General features: G+C 34.5%; 2 protein-coding genes across 4 annotated transcripts in view; both read left to right on the forward strand.

Annotated features, from left to right (window-relative positions):
- Positions 1-222: 222 nt before the first annotated feature.
- Positions 223-5,501, forward strand: PWP2 (periodic tryptophan protein 2). Its single transcript, XM_068625274.2, has 7 exons — positions 223-1,581; positions 1,734-1,985; positions 2,071-2,163; positions 2,455-2,826; positions 3,596-3,940; positions 4,456-4,683; positions 4,783-5,501. The coding sequence occupies exons 1-7, from the start codon at positions 382-384 to the stop codon at positions 4,951-4,953; spliced, it is 2,661 nt and encodes an 886-aa protein (XP_068481375.1). The 5' UTR covers positions 223-381; the 3' UTR covers positions 4,954-5,501.
- Positions 5,502-11,538: 6,037 nt separating this feature from the next.
- The window catches only part of AIR9 (Outer arm dynein light chain 1 protein), a 32,223-nt gene continuing 27,367 nt past the window's right edge, over positions 11,539-16,394 (forward strand). For 2 of the 3 annotated variants that reach the window (XR_016515390.1, XM_068628298.2), the window contains exons 1-8: positions 11,578-11,723; positions 11,929-12,739; positions 13,192-13,263; positions 15,089-15,154; positions 15,253-15,324; positions 15,454-15,519; positions 15,621-15,683; positions 15,784-15,849. Coding sequence is in view for 2 of the 3 variants with exons in the window: in XM_068628298.2 (XP_068484399.2) it covers positions 11,960-12,739; positions 13,192-13,263; positions 15,089-15,154; positions 15,253-15,324; positions 15,454-15,519; positions 15,621-15,683; positions 15,784-15,849 (1,185 nt within the window). In the remaining variant the exon portion in view is untranslated. Of the gene's footprint in view, positions 11,724-11,928; positions 12,740-13,191; positions 13,264-15,088; positions 15,155-15,252; positions 15,325-15,453; positions 15,520-15,620; positions 15,684-15,783; positions 15,850-16,394 lie in introns of all 3 variants that reach the window. The other variant, XM_068628299.2, reaches the window with a different exon arrangement.

Consider the following 16,394-nt stretch of genomic DNA (forward strand, 5'->3'; position numbering starts at 1 on the left):
AGATAAATAAAATATTCCCAAAATTAAGTGAAGAAAATATAAAAACAATAAAATAATATTATATTAAAAAGAAAATAAAAATGGAAAAATGTAATTTACCTCTCCGTTTATAGTATTTTTTTATCTGGTTGAAAAAAGGGACTACTGTAATTTATTTTTAATTTAAATTAATAACACGGGTAAAACAAGTTATCTAATTATAAACCAGTTTTTTTAATCCTTAAACGCTGCCGTATGGTGTTGGGCTTCAACACGGACAACCCCTAAAACCCTAAACTCATAAACCTCCATTCCCGCCACACACCACCGTGAACTCTCGCAGTTCATGCAAGCAACGCACCCGTTCTACTCTCTCACCACTACCACCACTGAAACAAAGCGATGAACTTCAGGTTCCATAATCTCTTGGGAGCACCCTACAGAGGGGGCAACGCGGTAATTTCAAACAACACCCTGCTGCTCTCCCCCGTCGGTAACCGCGTCGCCGTCACCGACCTTCTCAAGTCCGAAACCTCCACCCTCCCAATCCAGTCCTCCTCCAACGTCGCCCGCATCGCCGTCTCCCCCGACGGCACCTTCCTCCTCGCCATCGACGACCGCAACCGTTGCCTCTTCATCAACCTACGCCGCCGTGCCCTCCTCCATCGCATCTCCTTCAAGGACCGCGTCGCTGCCGTCGAGTTCAGCCCCGACGGCGCTCTTATCGCCGTTGCCACCGGCAAGCTTGTCCAGATCTGGCGTTCCCCGGCCTTCCGCCGCGAGTACTTCCCCTTCGAACTCGTGCGCACCTTCGCTGAGTTCGACTCAAAAGTAACCACCCTCGATTGGAGCCCCGACTCGAAGTACCTCATCGTTGGGTCCAAGGATTTAACCGCGAGAATCTTGTGCTTGAAGAAATTGAATAGCGGGGGTAAGAAAAAGCCTTTTATGCTCCTAGGACATAGGGATTCGGTTGTAGGTTCGTTCTTTGGTGTCAATTCGAAAACTAATAGGGTTTGTAAGGCTTATACGGTTACTAGGGATTGTTATTTGTTTAGCTGGGGTTTTACTTCTGATGGTGGTGGTGAGGCTGGGGTTTCGGACCCGCCCTCGCCAGGGACTCCGGAGAGGGACGTGGAAGGGAATTTGGAGGTTATTGAAAGTGATGGTGTGAAGAAGAGGAAGAAAATTGATGTTCAGGATGGTGATGAGGGTTACCTGAGTTGGGGCAAGTGGGAGTTATTGAGGAAGGATGGGTTTATGCAGGGATGGGCGAAGGTGACGGCATGTGATTATCATAGGGGGCTAGACATGGTGGTTGTTGGATTTTCTAATGGTGTGTTTGGGTTGTATCAGATGCCAGATTTTGTGTGCATTCATTTGTTGTCTATTTCGAGGGAGAAGATTACCACTGCTGTGTTTAATGAACTTGGGAATTGGTTGACATTTGGCTGTGCCAAATTGGGGCAGCTGCTGGTGTGGGAGTGGCGGTCTGAGAGCTACATTTTGAAGCAGCAGGGTCATTACTTTGATGTGAACTGTGTTGCGTATTCGGCAGATTCGCAGCTTCTTGCCACTGGAGCAGATGATAATAAAGTGAAGGTGATTGAATTTGACTTTTGTTTGGGGTTTTGAAATTTGATCCAGAAATTACTGATTGCTTTGTGTTGTGCCTTTTTAATATGTTTTGCGCTGGTTTTTAAATTGAATGTTTGAATTAAACTGAAGTGAAAGCTCTGTTGTTATGTTTACAGGTGTGGACTCTTTCGTCGGGATTTTGCTTTGTTACATTTTCGGAGCACACTAATGCTGTTACGGCTTTACATTTTATGGCAAGTAACAATTGCCTTCTTAGTGCATCTCTTGATGGGACCATTCGTGCATGGGATTTATTACGCTACCGGAATTTTAGGACATTTACAACTCCTTCTTCAAGACAGTTTGTTTCCTTGACAGCTGATCAAAGTGGTGAAGTGATATGTGCTGGCACTTCAGATTCCTTTGAGGTATAGTTTTCCACAAATTAGGTTGATTTTAACTGTATCATTATTATTTTACCATTCACCCTTTTCTCAATGATATGTGTAACAGATTTTTGTTTGGTCAATGAGAACTGGCCGCTTGTTGGATGTGCTCAGTGGTCATGAAGCTCCTGTTCATGGGCTGGTCTTTTCTTCTACAAATGTTAGTTTTTTCTTCTGCTGATATTTTCTTGCATAAGTTAATTTCGTAAGCAGTATTTTTAGCTGGTTCCAATTCTCCTCTTTTGTAGAACTTTATGTGAAACCATGTTTCATGTTTTCAGTTTATAAAATAATATTATCTTCTAAGTTTGTAGCGCATCATCAAATATCAATAATATTATTGTCTCGAGATATATGATGAAGGGAAGTACTAAAGTTTGTATTTTGGTCAATGTTTTTTACATCTATTATAACAAAAAACCTTAGCATCATCTCTTTTCACTTTGTGCAGGCTGTCTTGGCTTCATCATCATATGATAAAACTGTTCGGTTGTGGGATGTCTTTGATGGAAAAGGAGCAGTTGAAACATTTCCTCACACACATGATATTCTTACAGTTGTTTATCGTCCAGATGGAAGGCAGTTAGCATGCAGCACATTAGATGGGCAAATTCATTTTTGGGACCCAATAGATGGTTTGTTGATGTACACCATAGAAGGTTCTAGAGATATTGCTGGTGGGCGTCTTATGACTGACCGTAGGTCAGCTGCTAAGTCAACTTCTGGGAAGTTCTTTACAACCTTGTGTTATTCAGCTGATGGAAGCTACATATTAGCTGGGGGACGTAGCAGATACATCTGCATGTATGATGTTGCAGATCAGGTTGGTCTACATGCACTTTGGTTGATTTTCACATATGTAAAAGTCACCGCATCGCATTGATTCTAGAAATTTTATCCTCTAGAAAAGCTTCTATATTGATTCAAAGTGCATGTTAAGTTTTATTTTCACTTGTAACCTAGTTTTCATAAGGGCATTTCTATTATCGAACCACTTTGTTTACACTAGGGGTCAATCCTAGGATTACGTCTTTCCAGGATCCAATCATCAATAAAATCTGTAAGTGCCAGTATAATTGGAAATGTGCTTATTCCATAGATCAATCTTGTCCAGTATTCTCTCCATTTTCTCATTTTTTTCATATCCTGAATGATGAGGAACTTCATTTGGTCACTTATAAAGTGTCCCTTTCATGGGTACCTTACCTCATAATAATCTTTTACCGAACTCCCCCATTATTAATTTATTTTATACCTGGGTTGCTCAAAAGGAAAATCAGTTACTCTTGAAGAGGCAGAAACCATTTAAGGTTGATAAAAGTTTTTTGTTTCTATTCTCTGAAATCTATTTTCACTTCGAAGATGTTATGTTGCATGTTAATGCATCTGATGGTTAAAAATTGTTACTCTTGAAATCTTCTCTCATATATGCCATAGTGGTCTTATTGTTTGCATCCCTTGCCTATGTGTGCATTGTAGATATAAATTACTGTGTTCTCAAAGTGGACGCGTACTTAAAATGGACTATTTCTATCTACTTGTTTAAATATTGTAGTACAGTTCTGTTTGTTAATTGGGATCTCTTTGTTCAGGTTTTACTTCGACGTTTCCAGATAACCCACAATCTCTCGTTAGATGGAGTGCTTGACATTTTAAACTCAAAAAATATGACAGATGCTGGCCCTCTAGATTTGATTGATGATGACAACAGTGACATTGAAGAAGGCGTTGAGAAACAAACACGAGGGAAACTAGGATTTAACTTACCAGGATCTATGCCTAACCGTGGAAGGCCTATTGTTCAGACAAAGTGCCTGAGAATTGCACCTACAGGGCGTAGTTTTGTTGCAGCAACAACTGAGGGAGTTTTGGTTTATTCTGTTGATGAATCTTTCATATTTGATCCCACTGACCTCGACATAAATGTTACACCAGAGGTAATTTAACTTTTTTAAAGAACTATCACTGTTTACTTCAAAGAATATAAGATTATTCCAGAAACTATTTTCTGTAGTAAGAAATGAGATAGAGAACACCTACTCTGATAACTTCTTGACATCCAATAATTTGTGTTTTGAGTTCTTAAGATGGTAGTTGACATACTTGTAAGAAGAGGATGCAATTTTCTAATTGATAATTTTGGATTTTTTTCACATTGTTTTTTATTCATGACAGTCAACATAAAACAAGCAGAGTATAATTTCGTTTTTCAGCAATTCATTAAAAATTGTAAAATTTCTGCATCAGATATAAATGAAGATGACAGAGTCTTAAATCCGTTTTTCCATTTCAATCATGAAAAACAAGGAATCAAAATCAACATTGTGCTGCTTGAAAATGCAGCATATATAATTTTAATAGCACTCCATCTAGCTGTATATTACGTTCTCCCTTCACTGCACTGTTTCCTGTTTTGATGTCGTTAATAACTTGAGCTGGCAATTCGGAACAGGCTGTTGAAGAAGCTCTTCGTGAAAATCAACCAAGTAAAGCCTTGATCCTTAGCCTTCGCTTGAATGAGGATTCTTTCATTAAAAAATGTATATTTGCGGTTAGTCCGGCAGATATTCCAGCTGTTGCGACATCAATCCCTTACAAATATATCCAACGATTAGTGGAGGCACTTGCAGATCTTTTGGAAAACTGCCCACATTTGGAATTTATACTTAGATGGTGTCAGGTATTCTTTACTTGCTTAGATTTAGTCTTTTCATATGTTTGCTTCTCAAGGTCATGATAGTTCTATAAAATCATCTTTATCTTTGGTATGATTTGCCAGGAACTCTGCAAGGCCCATGGGAATTCTATTCAGCAGAACTCTCGCAATCTGTTACCATCATTAAAATCTTTGCAGAAAGCAATCACTAAAATTCATCAGGATCTAGCAGATACATGTTCCTCCAACGAATATATGCTAAGATATTTATGTTCTTCTGGTACCAAGAAATGAATGTTTGGATTTTGGCTGCTTTGCTCAAGAATCCCTGTCCAGATAATCTGGTACCTGATGAGCATCATTAGCAAGTAGCAACTAGCAACCTCTGAAGAATCAAACAGGATTTTGATGTAATTTCCTAATGAATTTGTCCTTGAATGAAGCTTCAATTTCTTGAAGGTGTGGCCTCCGTCAGGTGTGTCGGTCTACTTGCAATTTAACCAAGACATCTTCACATACGCACTAGAGTGGCATTTCTTTGTAATGTGGTGGGTAACTGATTGCAGAGGTTGATTAATGAAAAATGTTAGAAAATTTTGTCAGAAATTTTGCCCCGATGATAGCAACCACCTTGGGTGGTATCAAATGTGGATTTTTTTTATTGGTGTCTTGTAACATTGTTATTGGTTGTTTATAAGTGAAATTAATTGTTGGCAACGTTGTCAATTTTTACGTACCTTTGATACTTTTTTTTTGTTCCAGGAATATCTCTGATGAATGGTCAGTTTTAGAATTTAATATTCAATATTATAATTTTTCAAATCAGCCTTTTAATTTTGATTGGCATATGTCTAGAATTATAATTCTGCAAGTCTACTTTTGTATTGTTTCAGAATTTATTTATTTTGTTCTGAATCTGAATTATAATTTGAGAAATATACAAAGGCATCCAAATATTTAATTTTGGAATATACAATAAACAGGTTTCCAAAAGTTTAACTCCAGAATTATTGGGAAGTATATGTTGGAACAAAATTCCATAAAATCTTTTAGGAGAGAAAAGTAAATAAAAAGTTAGTCTATTTGGAAATTAGAATTAGTTAATGCATATTCTAATTTTATAATTCTAAACTTTTATGTATTAATTTCTGTAAAAATAAGTTTTATTTTTTGGAAAAATCATTTTTAATTTTTATGAAAAAGTTTATTCAAACAAATTTTAACTAGATAAACTGTAAAACAAAATGTAATTGCATAAAGAAAAAGTATAGCACTTTTTGTTTTAAAAATTGCGGATCTAATAAGAATATATTACCTGTTAAAGCTTATGGTTAGATCTAAAAGTATTATACTAAAATTCAACGAGCAGAATACAATAGATTAGCTTTTAATAATTAAATTAAGCTTTTATTTAAAAACATTTTTTAAGATAATAAAAATCAAAAGATGACAGATTTTTATATTAACTCATTGCAGCAATGTTCAATTTTTAACGACCACTTTTGACATCCACCATACATTCTCTTTATTTGCTTTCTTAAGAAATAACTTAAATATTCTTGAAATATAATATCTTCCAGTTTTTACACTTCTATGGATAAGATAACAAAGAAGTAAAGTGAAGATATATTTTCACTAAGAGGAATGTATGAAAATTCTATCTATCTAAAGTCAAACTCAGAAAGTTTTCTTAGAGTTTTACAAATTCAAGTACAAAGAACAAATGCTCAATAGAATCCTTATGCATTGGTTCATGTGAGGTTTGATACCGATGAGTGAATGAATGGAGAAAAAAAAAACAAAAATGCATAAGGATAATTCCTAGAAATACTACTAGACTAAATGCAATATTCTTACAAAAAGCAATAATTCTTAGTAAAAAATAAGTCTTTATTTTCTTCCCTTTCTATCTTTTGAGCATAATGTGTAGGATTTAATTTTAATTTTCCTTGTAATTTGGGGTTTAATTGTAGTTCTAGTTAGGTTTATATTCGATTTGACTAAATATTCAATCAAACTCAAGGAAACATAACATGTTTAGTTTAGTCAAAGTGGAGAAAAAAAAGTTAGGAGAACACAAAAATCAAATAACTCAAGAAGTATGAAAAGTCTGATACAAAATTGATAACAATTATGATTCTCAAGTAAAAGAGAGATATTTCTTAATCTAATTTTTGAATTTGAATTTTGAAATATATATTTTGTATTTCAATTACATTTTCAACACATGTTTAAATATATTTAGTTATTCCTTATTTTTAAATCACTTTTGAATAAATAGAAAATTAAAGAGTGTTTTAGAAATTGTCTCATTGACTCCCTTTCTTTGACAAGTGTAAAAGATTAGTATATTTTAACCATATTTTTTGTTATATTTAAATATTTATATTTTTTTATGATGCCTTTTTAGTAAGTTTTATCTTGAATTTATTTATTTTTATTATGATTGTATGTTTTCTTTGTTATTTGTTTAGTTTTTATGAAAACAAAAGAAGATTTTCACTCAAAATGGAAATTTGAATAAATATTGTCCATTCAAGTAGCTTGAGCGATGAACTCTCACTTAAACGAGTCTTAAGACACTTAAATGTGTGATATGTTATTCTTTTTTTTTCTCTCTTTCCCTCTCCTTTGTCTCTTCAATTTCTCTTTCATAATTCATTTATTTTCAACTGTAGTAGCTGAGGAGTCCAACTACATTTCTACCCAATCAAATTTTCAAACAGAGTAAGTTCATTTTTACTCTAAAGATCTTTTATTCTCTGTTTTTTCTTATAATTTAGTCATCAATCTTAATGAAGTCAATTGAGAAGAGTAATCTTATCGACTTATTATACTATATACTGAATTTATGTTATGTTAGAATAATTTGCATTAGGCCCTTATATCTTGAAGCTTATTCACACTAAGGGGACAAAAATCTAGAGGTTGCTTGGAAAACAAGTAATTAAGATAAGGGAAGTTAACTTTAACTTTCAATAATACTCTAAGTTAGAAGATCTGAATGTGGAGTGGACGTGGTCCCAAGTTTCAATTTCTCTTGCATGGATGTTATTTGATAAAATTGTTTGATTTTATGTTGTGTGAACATGTATAAATATTAGATTTTGGTAGTTTGGAAGTTAAATATTGTTTTGATGTTGAAAAGGTTCTTGAATGTTATGAATTTTTAGATGTTATGTGATTGAATGATATGTATTATATATGAATGATGAAAATTGTATGAAATTAATGTCATACATTTGGGATAATGTATGAGTTATTGTTTGATGGTACATTAAGTATGAAAAGTTTATGCTTAACAGAGAGATCCTCTAGCTTCACTGATGATCTAAGTCATATAAACTAAGATACCAGGTGGTGAGAAGCTAATGAAGGAGTTCATACACACTGGGTATCGTTGTAGACACTCGGTATTGAATGTTTGAACTTACCATGATCCTTGATGTATGGATTAAATGTTAGTCTCTGGTATGTAGGGGCATACTTAATGAGTCTTCTGGAAGACAATGGATTCATGTGTACTGTGATTGAAATGAAATCAAAGTGCTATGAATTGAAATGAAATCCAATGTTTGTGATTGAAAATAGATGTGTGGTCTATATGAATGATGAAATTGGTATTAAAATTTTATATGACAACATTTAAAGAAATATTTATAAATGATTAGTTTAATTGGTTTTTTTGCATGAATTAAATATGTTATGGAATTTCTTTTTATTTTACCCCTTACTTTTTTGGTTGTGTTGTGAACTGCAATGACTGTATTACGTACATGAGCAAATGATCATACAGGTGTCAGAGAGTTTAGAGGGCTCTATGATGTAGTTTTGAGCTATGAAATAATATTTGTATTTCTATAAGTAGTAATCATGCATTAGGAATATTTTGAAAAACTCTAAACTTGTATAGAAACATGTAGAACTTGTATTATAATAGTTAAAAATATTTTTGGGATGTTATATGATACGCATTACATGTACACTCAAACTTATCAATCATTAAGGCTACACGTGCATTTTATCCTTATTGTCGTTGCTACTACTTGATCTTGGATACACTTTGTGAATGGATTGTGAAGAGAGAAAAAGTCAAATAAAAACTCTAATAAATTTATGGTTAAACCTCATACCAAAATATACATGGTATTTGAGTATCGAGACACACATCAAAATATTTGTGTATTATAAATTTTTAATATTTAATTTTCTTTTCATACTTGTATTAGTGTGAAATCATGAGTGGATAAACACCTTATTGTTAAAGGTTTATATAGTTATATAACTCATGCAATTAATTATTTCCTTTTCAACATTATTTAGTTATTCAATTAATTTTTTCTTTGGTTTATTCTTAATACTTGTTTGATCCCGCTAACCAAAACATTATTTTATCATTGGTTTTCTTTTTAATTATGATAAAAAGAAACATGCTTATAAGTTATTATATAGGTAAATTGTGGTACACCATATGACTAGGAATATGGACAAAAACCATCAAGTCAATTACATAGATTAAGGACTAAGGAAGAGGTTTGAGGTTATAAAATGAATTTATATTTTTTTATTGGACCTCTGTAACTATTTCTATTTTTTTATAATTGGATATTTTGTATACATTAATTTTTTATTAGCTAATTAGAAAACTTATTATATGAGCCTCGTTAGTAAATGAGTCTAGTAGTCTCAATCCCTAATATAAATAAGTTTGTGTTGATTTTTGTCATGGTTGAGACTCATTTAATGAAATTGAAGTTTTGTTTTGCCTGATAAATCTTTCTGCATTATTGAATAGAACTTTTGATTAATTAAAGATAGTGATTTTTCTTCAACTTGTCAATCATTTTTGACTGTGGTGTCTTCTTCATCTTCCGATCTCCTTCTATGTTTTTTTTCTTAATGTTGGTAGAATTTTTGGAACAATTTTTTCTTCCTAATACTTAGTTAGACTTCGTCATTTTGCATTAGAGTTTAGATTCAACATTTTTGTAAATTTTTCAAAAATATTTCTTGAAACATTTTTTATTTATTTTGGTGGTACAATTAGCAATAAAAAGTTCTATTAATCATGAATCCTTGTGCAATGCAATTAGCACGAACATTAATGGGTCTTTAGTTAGTTGGAAAGTTATTCTTCAACCAACAATGACCTTACCAATCATCAAAGTAGAATATATGGCCTTGAGATGTGACTATGAGGGATACGATTGAAGGGTTTAATGGACGGTATAGAGGTATGCTTAAGGAAAGACAATCATCTTTAGTGATAGTTTAAATGCAATATGTTAATCAAGGATAATTGTAACACATATAAATATCAAATATGTTTTTTTTTTGCATAGAGGAAATGATTAAAGTGAAGAAGATCAACATCAAGGAGCATCTCATATGTGTCTTCACAAAGCTCGTCCCTGGGACAAGTTCATACATTGCTTGGATTTACTAAGTATGGATTGTTAATAGTAGTTATAGAAGGAAAATGTTATTGTCCAAGGTGGAGTTTGTAGACCTTGGTATACTAAAAATCTTTCCACGATGTGCTTCTAGCAACTGTAAACATCGTTTACTAGTGAAAATAACACATTTGATAATTATGCAGTCACATTTGTTGTAGATTGTCTAATGATTTTATACTTGTTAGACTCGTTTGTTTGTGTATGATGAATTGGTAATCTTTGTACATGTTATACTATGTTAGTTAGAGGCTATTGTGTGTTTCTAACTAACATAAACATTTGTAATCCTTTAAATAAGGTAAGATGTACTTAGTTGTATGCATGAGTTGTATATGTCGAATTGCAACTAAATACCTTACATCAAAGCCAATATACAAAATATTTTGATTTATTTCTATCAACTTTGTGGATAATGTGTTTATTATCTTTTGTGAGTGTTATTTGCAATTAATATTGCATTGTTTCTTTTATATTTATTTGAACTCTTAAGTGAAAATTAGGGAAAATTACATACTCAAATTTAACATTAATTTGTGTACATATTAATAAAGTAAAAACAAAATATTCAATTTTTTATTAATAAATTAGCAAAATCTAAAGCATAAAGCCTTAGTAATTTAAACATGTAAATGCATTACCTTTTTTCATCATAATTCATTTAGTTAGGAGTCAACCAAAATATCACCTTAATGGTATAATGTGTAAGAGATGTCCCCATGGTAAATCAAATTTGTTTTGGTAAGCAATGATACTACATTAATTTAATGTGAATTTTTATGGGTATACATTTGATATTAAAGATGTTAAACAAAATTGTAGTTATTATGTCATATTCAAATTATTGGGTATAAGTGAAGAATCATGACCTCTTCCATGAATGAATTTGCTTAAAAAACTTGTACAATGTTGTGAGCTTTACAGTTACTGTGTCATATTCAATTATTAGGCATGAGTGAAGAATCATGACCAGTGTATGAATAAATTTGCCCCAAGAATTTGAACAATATTATAATGATTATACTATATTATTTAAAAGTTATAAGGATTGAATAATTGAATATGAGATTCAAACATAGTTTTTATTTATTTATTTACTTCTAAAGATTCATTAACCCTCTCTCATTATTTCTTTTAGAAGATTAATTAATGTTAACATACTATGGTAGTTTTAAAATACATTCTAAATGTAAACCGAAGACAGATAATTTTTTTTTGTCGTTATTATCACATATAACCAAAATCAACAAGGTTTTGTAATTTGGAACTTTAATCGATACAGGGAATAGCATTAACGAATCGATAAGGACAAAAAAATAACTTTTTTGTTAAAGAATGGCTCCTTCGTCGCACAACCCGCTCTTACTTTGGCGCGTGTTATCGACAATTTTTTTTGAAAATTTTGTGAGAACCCTACCCTACCCCACAAAGGGTCCCTTCCCACTTTTCCTTCATTTCTATACTCTCGTTTATTGGTTCCAGCTCCTCTGTCCCTCTCACACTCACTGCACCTTTGCTTTTTTGCTACCTTCTACCCACTCCTTCTTCTTTTCCTCTTCTTCAATCTCAACTCGTATGTTACTCTAACTTCTATCGCACCTTCGCTTCCAGGTAGATCTCTACATTTTTTAGGTAGCTCGTGAATCAACGGCTTTTTAATCACGCACATTCTGCTCTCTCTCTTCACGTTATCTTTCTTTTCTTTTTCTCGCTCTCGCTTAGATCCGAACCATGGCGCTTCGCGTTCAGTTTGAAACGCTGCGTATGATAGCTTAGCTCTTTAACTTGTTTCTCACTTCCTATTTTTGTTTTTCAGTTCGTTCAGTTTCTGGAACCTTCGCGCTCCAATGGAAGTGTCGTCGGAGCAGTCTGGCCAGGATGTGGCGCCGGAAAAGGCTTTCGGTTCTCCGAAGAGGAACGTTCCAGAAGCTTCCAGGAGAGCTCCGAAAATCACCGCGGACTCTGGCGGTGCGGTGAAAAGGAGAGTTGAACCGCGGACCGGTTCGACTGCCGGTGCCGGCTCGGCTGCGTCGAGGAGATCGGGTTCGGTTGGCGCTTCGGCGAGTTCGGTTTCCGCGCCGAGACGGAACAGTACTGGAGGATTGTCTCAGAAGATGTCGATCTCTGCTGGCGGGAGAAAAAGCGGTGCTGAGTCTGTTGGTGGAGGTAAGAGCGGCGTTTCGTCGGCGAGTGAACCTATCCGGAAGTCGCTGCCGGAGCTCCGGCGTAATTCTGTGACTTCTTCACGTGCTGGCGCTGCGGGGAATCCGGTTGCGGCCTCGCTGGTTGGCTCGGGGTCTAGGACTTCTGGTGTGAGTAAGGCGGAGGTTGCGAGGAAGCCGGTGAGTAAGCCGGCATTGTCGGGTTCGGGTTCGGCTTCGTCTGCTACGAGGAGGATTAGTTCTTTGTCGATGGATAGCACTGCCAGCAGTGGAGGTTCTGCTCGAAGGACGGTTTCCAGGGTTTCTTCGCCGACGGTTTCCAGCGGGTTGAAGACGGGCTCTCTGTCGACGTCGCAGGATAGAGCTTCTGCACTGTCTGGAAGGAGGAAGGGAGGCACTCCTGATAGCCGGGATTCGCGGTTTATTGTGCTTCCTCAGGTTGAGATTAAGGCCAACGATGAGTTGGTAAGTTTTGAGATAATGATTGCATTTTAAGTTTACTGTTAAGAATCTCACTGGTGTGTTGCTGTTGGCTGTCATGTGGATGTAGAATTATTGTGGAAGGAATAGGAAGAAGGAGTAATAGCTGCATAGGTGTGAACAGTGAAAAGGAAATAAGTGATGGAAAAAGAAGGAATTATGATGCCAGTTGAATGATTTTTTGGCTGAGTAGGGAACGTTGGTTATAATATAGTAGCGTGCAGAATCATTCTTGTTGTAATCTATTGACCCGTTTGTCTATGTTTCATTCACTTTTTAGTAACTGTTACTAGTTGGTGTTTGGTGGGTGCAGATGCGGGTATCTCTTGTTTGTCTGAAGTTAAACTTCTTCTATTGTATTTTGAGCAACTACGATGGACTTTTCAGACCATTCATTATGTAATTCTAATTTCTGACCCATCTCGATATTTTATCAGAGACTGGATCTAAGGGGACACAGAGTTCGCAGTCTCACTGCCAGTGGATTAAACTTATCCTCAAACTTAGAGGTAAATGTATTTTCTGTTTATCTCACTATTTATCTAAGATAATATGTTCAAAGTTGTTTATTGCCATGTTTACAACAATTTAATTTATGCTATGGAATGACCACATTTTATTTAGGTCCTATTTAGCAAAATGAGCATCGGTACATGAATATATTTATGTGGACATGCTCTCTTTTAGTTGCTCTGGTTATTTTTTTTATTATTTTCCTTTTGTCCTTATATTTTTGGAATTCAGCTCACTCTGCAGTCTGTATTGAAAAAACAGTGTAAGAGCAAATTATTCACTGGCATGAAAGAGAAGTATTGAGTAAAGTGCACCATTATGTATTAACTGTTAAGCTTAAGCACCTCATTGACATGGCTAATATAAAAAATATAGGGGTTTACTCTTTGGTGTATGTATATATGCAATGTTGTGTGCTAGTGTCATATACAGTGTAATGTAAGTGATTGAGGTTTGTATTTTCTTGTATATTAAATGATAACAAGCCTTAGAGAAAGACACATTGATAGTCTTGGAGTTTTGGACTTAGGGTCTAAATCACTTCACAAAACCAAATTGTAAGGTGGGGTGAATGCCCAAAACTTATAAGCATTGTTTAAGTCATATCTTTAGTTGATGTGGTATCCCAACCTGTTAAGAGTTGATGTCTTGTACCTTTGTTGCTCTACCGTATGATGCTTCACTTAATCTTTTTAGTCTGCTCCTTTGTGGTTGTCCTTTTTGAGACATTGTGACCTAGTGGTGACCACATCTAAGTTGGCTTTCCAACACCCCCTTCACGAGCATGAGATTGCAAATAGATTAGGGATAAATTTTGATATTATAGAATCTTTGAATGAGGACCCAACTCAACTTCATAAAACTGGCTTATAAGATGAGGATTGTCTAGTTAATATGATTTCTCAATCCACTAAAAGTCAGCCTCTTTGTGGATCCACATTATAATATTTCTGGTCAGCCCCTCTGTAGGCAGTATTTTCCTAGACACCGTGGCTTATGGGTGACTGCAACTATTGTGACTTTCTTCGATATACATAATACATGTTATTTTTTAATATTATATCATATTTCAAGCCTATCACTCTGAATGTTTTAAAAATGTTAGCAGTGTCCATCAGTATGAGGGAGTTGACTCCAGTGTTTGAACCAAAATATGTAATTTTTAACATTGACACTTACTTTTTTGCACATATTTTATGGGTGTTAGTGTTGGTGTCTAAGATGAGTTCAACACTCTGACTCCTTAAGCAAGAAGTGTCTGCATCGTAGTGCACTGCTTGTATTTTACTCATAGTAGTCATTAACTCATTATAACTTACCATGTTTCATTCATTTACTCCTTTGTTATGTTCTTATTACTTCTAGATTGATGGTGATTATATGAATAAACTGTGTTGTTTTATCTGAATTGATGGTGATTATATGAATAAACTGTGTTGTTTTATCTGAGTTGATGTTGGTTCAGCTGCAACTGTTCCTGTCTATGGCTTTAGGTTTTTTGTTCTTCAATTTGCCATTGCTTGTTCCAAGTACTGCATAGTGTGAATATGAGTGTATAACTCCTATGTGTCAAATAAAACTCCTGCAGTTATTATAGCAGGGGTGCTATCTGTTGGCTGTAACTGACTTAGTTAGTCAGTTATAGTAGTTAGTTTGTAATAATTAATGGTTAGTCTGTTACAACTGATTCCTGTTGAGTCTCTGTAGTATATAGATGTGTAAACAGACTATATGCATTTTCTCTCTAACAGTAAAGGACAGAGTTTCTGTTTTGAGGATTTTCATAATTAATAGCATTTAATTTATGATTCCTTTTGGCAGTTTGTTTATCTCCGAGACAATCACTTGTCTACACTGGAAGGAGTAGAAATATTGACGAGAGTGAAGGTGTTATATAATGATAATTTTCATTTTGGATGTTATGTTTGAATAATATAAAAAATGATTTCTATAGACTGATTGAAGGTAACTATTTACTTTTTCAGGTTCTTGATTTGAGTTTTAATGATTTTAAGGGGCCTGGATTTGAGCCTCTTGAGAATTGCAGAGTACTGCAGGTATGTTGTCTTCAATTGAATTTGGTTTTTTATGCGTGGATGATATTGTCTCATGACCGAGATAAAAAGGTTAAAAGATGCGAATACTTGTTTAATAACAGTAGTTTGAAATCTTTAACTTGTATGCAGCAACTCTATCTTGCTGGAAATCAAATTACATCATTGGCAAGTCTCCCTCAACTTCCTAATTTGGAGGCAAGTTAGAATCCCTTTCTATCATTTTGAATTTTAATTCAGATATTCAACTTCAGTGTTCATCAAATTTTTTTGGTGTCTTCCGTGTTTCTCTTTTGCAGTTCCTTTCAGTAGCTCAGAATAAGTTGAAGTCTCTCACTATGGCTAGCCAACCTCGACTGCAGGTTGTTCAGCTTTATAGAGAGTATTGGCTATATGTATTCTGTGTGTTTGTGTATACATGTGTATAACTGAATTGTTTATGAATGAAATAATTTGGTGCAGGTCTTAGCTGCCAGCAAAAACAAAATTTGTACTCTTAAGGGTTTCCCATATTTACCTGTTCTTGAGGTTAGTATGATACTGTTTTTTATTTGGTCTAACCACCTAAGTAAGAGATCTGACTCATATCACTTTTTATTTTAGTAGACTTTCTATGTGACATAGTTCATCATTTTGTGTTATTGGGAGATGTCTAGTTATCTCTTCAAAGCATATATTATTACTTTAGTGATTTTTGGACTCTAATTTTTAATTTTATGGTTTTTGTTTTGGCAAATTGCTATGTAACAAGGAAATTGTATGATTTGTCATGCGTGGTTAAATTCTATCTTCAGTTTCAGAGATTATGTCTTGGGCTGAGGTTGTAAGGATTTTCATCATTGATTCCCTTTGTCTAGGAACCTAATGTTAGGAGGAGTTCCACGTTACGTGATGTGGTACTTAAGCTTGGAGGCTGTCCCACCCAATGGACTATTCTTTTGCATTGGATTCTCTAGTTGTGCTTGAGTACTAATAATTGGTACTTTTATTGAGAGCTAGACTAAGAAAGGGCTACTTTTAGGTTGAATTAAGCTGTAAACCTAACACTGATAGGTGAGTGAAGCCATTGAAGG

This window comes from Phaseolus vulgaris, chromosome 9 (assembly GCF_051622355.1).
Source record: "Phaseolus vulgaris cultivar YP4 chromosome 9, ASM5162235v1, whole genome shotgun sequence".
NCBI lineage: Eukaryota > Viridiplantae > Streptophyta > Magnoliopsida > Fabales > Fabaceae > Phaseolus > Phaseolus vulgaris.